The sequence below is a fragment of the Glycine soja genome, chromosome 15 (genome assembly GCF_004193775.1).
Source record: "Glycine soja cultivar W05 chromosome 15, ASM419377v2, whole genome shotgun sequence".
Classification (NCBI taxonomy): Eukaryota; Viridiplantae; Streptophyta; class Magnoliopsida; order Fabales; family Fabaceae; genus Glycine; species Glycine soja.
The window spans coordinates 18,168,455-18,176,988 of NC_041016.1; the positions used below are offsets into that span (position 1 = coordinate 18,168,455).

At 29.4% G+C, this 8,534-nt stretch overlaps 1 protein-coding gene across 1 annotated transcript; it reads left to right on the forward strand.

The window, feature by feature from the left end:
* The first annotated feature begins 3,251 nt into the window (after positions 1–3,251).
* LOC114387072 (probable E3 ubiquitin-protein ligase rbrA) lies at positions 3,252–5,873 on the forward strand. Its single transcript, XM_028347190.1, has 2 exons — positions 3,252–4,315; positions 5,619–5,873. Exons 1-2 carry the CDS (start codon positions 3,393–3,395, stop codon positions 5,695–5,697), a joined length of 1,002 nt encoding a protein of 333 aa, XP_028202991.1. The 5' UTR covers positions 3,252–3,392; the 3' UTR covers positions 5,698–5,873.
* The last annotated feature ends 2,661 nt before the right edge of the window (positions 5,874–8,534 follow it).

An 8,534-nucleotide genomic window follows, 5' to 3' on the forward strand; every position in this document is an offset into this window, starting at 1 on the left:
CAATAAAGTTTATTCTCAGCTTAACTTTAAAACTTCATTTTCTTATTGGTTAAGTTATATTGATTTAGAAGCAGATCGACCTTTTGTTTGGTTTAATAGTTTTGTTTTGTAATGATTTTAAAGTTATTTATTTTTATTTTATTATGCGTTTTTAACCTACGAGATTAATTAAACTCGTACATTAACCTAATTAAACTCAGTACATTAAAAACATTATCATGTAAATAAACATTGTCATGCCCATTCAACAAAAAATATTTCTATACAGTATCAGTGTAAAGTTTACATTATCAATAAAATTTACAGCCTGACTTTTAAGGTATTAATTAAAAAAATTAACTAACTTCCTATATATCGTTTATAATTATATAACGGTATACAATATTCCTTTACTATTATTTCGTACGTACACTATTTGCTGTTGTTTATGATGTTCAACCTTCTAAGGCTACCCTCTAAAAACACAATGGGAAGATACATGCTCAAAAAATTCAAAAGGTTGCTAGGAAATTTTATTCTATGGCGGATTACTCATTGAGAGGCTTCTTTCTTGCCATCAACATTATATTCTTCTGCTCTGAATTGGGTGCTATAACTCCAATAGAATTTCTTCTTTTTATTCATTGTCCACAATGACATTTATTGAGCGAGTTATTTACTAGTTTTCATACTTAATTAGATGCTTTTCTTAGATAGATTATTATTCTTATTCTCCATAAAGTTAAGGAATGTGATGAAATTAAAGACCACAATCCTGAGTGCAATTTAAACGTTGCTACAGAAGAAGCATCCTCCAAAGCTAAAGAATCTTAAGGAGATTCACACTTGCTTGCACTATAGGGAATGTGGTAGTAGAGAAGGCTTTGTGCGATTTGGAACTTGGAAGTGAGTGTGAACTTTATGTCTCTATACTTACAAGGGAGCTTGGTGGAAATGAAGTCAAACTCACTAAAATAACTTTCCAATTTATTGACAAATCCACCAAGTATCCCTATGGCATCATAGAGGATCTCATGGTGAAGGTAGAAAATATGATTTTTCTTGCTGATTTCATTGTTTTTAATACGCAGGATGATTAGGGAATGTACCACACTTAGAGATGCACAAACACATTTGGGTTTGCAGGTCACCCGTAACTTGAATGGTATGCAGGTCTTAATAATTTGTGTCCATTTAAATTATGAATATTTTAGTCCAATCCACTAAACCCGTGGATTAAATGAGTTTTATATGTGGATTTTTACAATTTTTTTATATTTTAATATACAAAATTTAATACTAGTAAATAAGGAAAGTGAACAAAGTAAAAAATTAAAAAAATATAAAATATAAATATTTTTTATATGATTCAATGATTAGTGAATGATGATATAATAGTTTGATTCATGATGTAAAAAATGTTTTTTAAATAACTTAAAATACAAATTATATTACTATTTTGAACAAATAAACATTTTATTAAAAAATTCAAAGTTAATTTTTAAAATAATTTAAAATAAATTAAATTTTACATTTTAAAAATTAATTTTCTATTTCTTTTTAATTTTTTTGTCAAATGTGAGTCGACTCGCTAAACCTGCAAACTATGCTGGGCGAATGCAGGCCTATAAAAATGATCCTTTTAGGACTGCGGGCTTAACTCTAGTCGCATTCGGATATTGCATAGACTTTAGACAAATTTGTATTTAAAGTCTAATTTAATACTACCTTCGGTTCTTTTCATCAGAAACGCCTTTATATATACTACACTAAAACTTGTTCTCTATAGAAAGAGATTGAATATTATTTTTGATCCTTTAGATTTTATTTTTTTCATTTTGATATATTAAGTTTTAAAAATTTTAATTTTGACTATTTATGTTTTTGAAGGATTCTATTTTTATCTTATTTAAATAAAATGTTTAATATAGTTAGAAAAATATTAATTTTTATTTTTGATGTTTTAATTTTTTTTTTGGTTCGTTAAGTTTTAAAAGTTTTAAAATTCAAATTTTGATTATTTATGTTTTTGAAGAATTTCATTTTAATCTTTTTTTAGCTGAAACATTAAATATATTAACATAAATGATGCAAATAAAACTCTTTAAATTAATGTACTAAAAAAAACATAAAAGACTGAAATAACATTTAGCGAATACTTTATGTCCATCATTGTTTTACTTTTACATGTTAAAAATATTAATAAATTTTTTTTCTACGTTATTCCTAATATTTACACTATAGTTTTTGGTACAAATCTTTGCGCAAGTAGATGCAATATAGTATAATATATTTCACTAGTAGATGCAATATAGTATAATATATTTCACTAGTAGATGCAGTAGTATAACAAAGGAAAACTTTTTCCCTACCTGCAAACTGAGAGGACGAGAAATGTTTTAATTAGCTAAACAACCAATATCTTTTCACTTTTAAGTTTATCTTTCTTTGTTTTCCCCAATATGATTGATGCCTCCTCAAAGTTCCTCCGCATTAAACTTTCAACCCGATCCTAACTTTTGACGCGGGCTTTTGGAAAGCAAACCAATAGTTGCCTCTTTTTTTTTTTTTTTTTCTGTCAGAGACCTTTTCCTTGATAAGGTTTTTTTTGGTTAATAGGAATAAACATTCTCATAAATTTCTAACAATTCTTATACTCTTATTTAATTAACTGAAGTAGACTTTTTGTGACTTTTCCTCCATAAGTTAGTTATATGCCATAATATATTTATATTATTTTATCATAATTATTACCATCCAAAAGCACAATAAACATTTTAAAATTATCCCGTGCTGTATATCTAAGGTATATATCAGCAAAATTTTCACGTAAGTATATTTTTAATTCATATAATTTTTAAAAAAAATATAAAAGAAAAAAATAAAAATAAAATAATTTTATTTTATTTAAAATAACAAGAAAGTCATACTTTAAAGAAAAATATAATAAAATTTTCAACTAATAATAAAATTCATATTATTTTATTAACTGAAAAATCTAATTGATAAAACTTATAAAATGGGTGAATATCTTATGAAAATCAAATCATCATATAAATTAGTTAAACGTAATCCATTAAAGTTTAAAATTTGAATTTAAATTTAAATAACCTAAATTTAACCCATGATTATCTAAAATCAAACTAAATTCACACCGTTAACATCTTATTTTTTTATTATATAATAAATTTTATCAATTATTTTTTTCTTTTCTCTCTTTCTTTTAAGGTATGAAAGCATATTAAGTATTTCTCTACGAGTATTCCCTTTCTTATGGGAATCCAATCAAGTTAATGGGTTCAGAGATACGTGTTTCATAAGCAAGGTGGAGAGAGTGGTCAGTGGAGAGTGAGAAGTAGTCACTGAACCATTAACCTCGGAAACCGAATCCGAAGCCAAAAAAACGGTTTAAAATGTTGAACCCTGAGCCGCCACCTCCGCCGACGATGGTTCCGCCGGCGACGCCGCTCAACCGCGAAACGACGTCGCTGAGGAAGAGGAACAGAATCCGAACTCCGGTTCCTCCTTTCGCGGATGTCGTCGACGTGGACTCCTCCTTCTTCACCACGCCGATCTCCTTCAGGGGCACCACGAAATCAAACGCGATCGCCGTGGAGCAATACGACGCCGTTTCCGCTTCCGTTTCCAACCCCGTCCACGTCATCAACCTCTCTGATACCGAGGACGACGACGACGTGCGCATCCTCAACTTTACTCCGCCAAACACGTCCTTTGGAAAACGCCGCAAGAAATCATCATCGAAAGGAGAGTGCTCCAGCACCGCACCGTTCCTCTGCGAAATCTGCACCGAAACGAAAACCGACAGAGACTCCTTCTCCATCACCGGATGCCGCCACGTGTACTGCAACTCCTGCGTCGCGCAGTACGTCGAATCGAAGCTCGAGGATAACGTCGTCAACATCCCCTGCCCTGTGCCGGGATGCAGGGGATTACTGGAGGCTGATTATTGCCGTGAAATTCTCTCGCCTCGCGTCTTCGATCGCTGGGGGAATGCACTTTGCGAGGCTGTGATTGATGCTGAGGAGAAATTCTACTGTCCCTTTGCGGATTGTTCTGCTATGTTGATTAGGGCAAGTGAAGATGCTGACATTAGGGAATGTGAGTGTCCAAACTGTAGGAGGCTGTTCTGCGCCCTGTGTAGGGTGCCCTGGCACGAAAACATACCCTGCGAGGAGTTTCAGAAGCTCAACGCGGAAGAGAGGGAGAGGGAGGATATCATGCTCATGAGCCTCGCTAAGCAAATGCAGTGGAAGAGGTGCCCCCACTGTAGATTCTACGTCGCCAAATCCGAAGGCTGCATGTACATGAGATGCAGGTCACTTCGTTTTTCATTCACCTTACATGTTTTTTGTTATTTTCCATGTTATTGGTTTGATACAATAGTATTGATCGGTTTTGTCGATGAAAAACGTGACTAGTCACATAAAGGAATTGAGTCTCGGACCACTCGAACCAACACACAACCTGTTGATACATTTACATGTATATTATGGAAATGGAGATTGAGTTATTTGCTTGTTATGCTTTGGTTTCATTCGTTCATTAACCCTGATCTTCCAAAACAAGTGCTTCTATCTTCTTTGGACAATGTGCATTTTTTTCATGCAAACATCAAAATCAGAATTTTTTTGCCCTAACATTTACAATTGAAAGTTAGTTCTTTAAATTATGGAGATTACTAGCAGGTATGGATATACTTTTGTTTTCGAAACAAGTGCTTCTACCTTCTTTGAACAATGTGCATCTTTTTCGTCAAAACATCAAAATCAGATTCTTTTTTCCCCTAACATTCTTCAATTGGAAGATAATTGTTTAAACTATAGAGATCACTAGCAGGAATGACTTAGCTTGAGTGACCCTGGAAAGTGAAAAAAATGTGGCATAGTTTATCCGTAGGCATCATTGGTAAATGAGGACTGGAAGTGCATGTTTGTTTCAGCATACGATTCACAATTTCATGGAAAGACGCAGAAGCAAGCCTGAGCTGCTTCTGCTGATCTACTTTGGAAAGGTAACCAATGTTACTAAATAAATATACACCGGTAATTTCAGGGTTTCGAAATTTTCTTTTAACATTTGCTGTTGCTCTGTTTAGGTTTCACATTTTGTAGCTTTGTTTACACGTGGGGTTGATATTAAGAACCATGGCTATTGATGAGTCTGTTTTGCATTCTTCATTTTACCCTTTTACTCAGCCATGGTTTTAAATTGGGAATGCAATCGTGGTAGCAGTTTGGTCGCAATTCTTAACATTGTGGGGAATTGTAGGAGTATGCGGCTGATGCAGCCACAAATGCAGCTGCGACGCGGTTGCAATGCATCACAAAACCTTTACAATGTGGGCACAATTGTGTTTGTGGACCAGACCAGAATTTAAAACCATGCTAAAGCTTTTTGGCTTTGCAATCTTTGCATGGCACATTTCAGCATGTGAAGGGTTCATAGTCATTATCCACATAATCTTCCAAAGTATGAGGTTCATTCATGTAATTTGAGTCTAATTATGTCATCTGGTTCCTAAAGGAGAGATGAGAAATTCGTGGATTCGTGTCAATGTTTCAGTTACCTACTTATGATTCAGAATACATGTATGAATTTTCTTCTATTTTGTGTTTCAGGTGTGGAAACTCCTTCTGTTACAAATGTGGAGCCCCTATCTTAACCGGGTCCCATAGTTGCAGCTATTGTTTTCGTTAATGATATTATGGAACCAAAAGAGGTTTCGAACAAATTACTAAATGCAAACCTCATAAACTCTTCCCAAACACCTCACACCTAGTGACTTTATTTATGCAATGACATTATTCTGTACAGTTAATAACTATTTTGCTTTTTCAAGTATTAAAACACAATTTCCGTGTCTGTTTTCGGTATGAGTTTATGCATGCATAATGTCGCCGCAATAAGGTTTATTTTCTTTTATTTATTTATTTTAGTAGAGTTTATTTGGCTGGGTCCATGGAGAAAGTATGTGGTGGTAGTTAAAAATTGCCTGTCACATGACTGGCCGTTTTTTTGAAAGTAGAATAGAATTCATTTCAAATCGATGGATAGAATTGATTTTGAAGTTGGAAAAGACAGCCTACATTACTTTTTTTTAACCCATAAATCTGCATTACAATACAATATAAACCTAGTGAATAACATTATGCCTATCGGGGTAATCGCAATTGAATTTGAATCATTTTTTGTTACTACAAAAGATCAGTTTGTTCGATGATAAAAACAAATTATGACTTAGTAAGCATCAATTTGAATATACTATTAAATTTTTTCTTTTTATGATTTAAGTTGAAATTATTATTACGTTTTTAATTCTCAGGTAGGAGAGGGGAGTAAGTGATACATAATTAAAAGGCTAAAATATCATATTGGTTTTTCTTTTTAGGCAAAAAAATATCATATTGGTTCATTACCCCTTTTTTGCGCTTGCTAACGTTAGTCCTTCATATTTTTAAATTCCTTATTTTATTAAGAATGGACTGGTAACTGTTAAGGCGTACTTTAAAATTATCATTTCTAACTGTGGCGGTTAAAAATTATCCCAAGTTTTTTTTTTTCTATATTTATTTCGTGAGCTATAATGGTCAACAAGTTTTTCTGAACATTGCTCCTTTTCTTCTACAATAGATTTTGACGCATTGCAAGGGTCAATAGTTTAATTTTTTTTTATTTAAATTTTGTCTTATAATGGTAACTGTTGAGGTGTCCTTCTGGATTTACCCGCTTAATTTTTTTTCTATATTTATTTCGGGAGCTGTAATTTGTTATATTTTTATTTTTTAAATAGAGATATATTTTTACCTTTATACTTTCATAAAAAAAACATAATTCCATCGGAATAATTTAGATATTAATGTGACATGACGTTAGGTAAAATGTTCATCTGTGTCAATCAAGTGGAAATTTTCTATTTTTTTAATAAATAAAAAAATTACATCCTTATGTGTTACATTTTATATATAATTTTATTTTTACATATACATATCAATGTATAAAATAAATTAAAATTTGTCTAAGGAGACAAAAATCATAAATAATTTAAGAGAGAACATAATAAATAAATAAATAATGAATAATGTTTTGCTTAAAAATCAAATTATAGATAATAATATTACATAAAAAAATAACAGTGATGATATTTTATTTTATCTTCATTTAATTATATATATATATATATATATATATATATATATAAAGAAATATTAAATTTTTAGTAAAAAAGTTTACACTCATGATTTTTTTACTTATTTTTATAAAAGCAATGTCCATGTGTTTTATATTTTATATATATATTAATTTTATATTATAAATTAACTCTAAATTTCTCTTCATATTTTCATGAACGATATTCACTCACATTTATGATACTTTTATTTTTATAATTCCTATGATCATAAAATAAAAAGTTCAATAAATTATTTAAATCAAGAAAGAGACGGTCATAAAAAAATACATTCAATTTTTACTTATTATAATAAAAAAATATAATTTGACCATAATAATTTAGATATTAATTGTTCACACCGTTAATTAAATTAACATTTTCTACTTGTTTTTACAAATAAATAAAAATTCATCTATGTGATATATTTTATATATAATTATTGTTTCAATATATTTTCATATACATATCAACATATAAAACAAAATAAAAAATTATCCAACTAGAAGAAAATCATGAATAGTTTATTTAACTAAGATAATATACAAAAGACGAAAAATGATTTGTTTAAAAGTAAATATAAACACTAGTTATAATGATATTTGATTTTTGTTATGTAATTAGATATATGTTAATTATGTAAAATAAGTTTTAACTTTTATTATATTAGACAAAAATGTTTAGTAAAAAAGTTTATCACTCTAAATTTAGTGTAATTTTATTTGATAATTTAAATTTAAATTGATATTGATACTTTCTTTTAAAACATTAATCTCCATTTGATATATTTTTCTTATACTTTTTATATGTTTGTAAAACAAAACAATTAATAAAGTATTTAAATCATGAAAGAGAAAACCATAAAAAATATACTAAAATTAAAATTATTATAATAAAATATAATTTTACAATAATAATTTAGATATTCATGTCACTTCAACTAAATTGTTCATCCCCAATGAATTAAGTAATAATTTTTACTTACTTTATAAGGATAAAATATATTCATCACCCTGTGTTATATTTTATATAATTTTTATTTTAATATATTGGCACATACATATCAATACATAAAGGAAAATTAAATTTTATCCAATTAGAAGAAAATCATGAATAATTTATTTAACTGATAAGATAAAAATAATAATTATTTTCCTTAAATTTTATGTTTATAATCATAAAAAATATTCATCCCCAGTTGTTATATTTTTTTGTCCAAGTCTAATTTCTCTATGCGCGCAATAAACGGGCGTGCAATCCTTTTATGTTTTATTTGTTTAAATTCTTTTTGAGAAAATTATTTTAAATTAAAAAATGCTTATCCGAAAATCCTTATTATAATGTGATAGTTTTTTTATTTGATCATTTG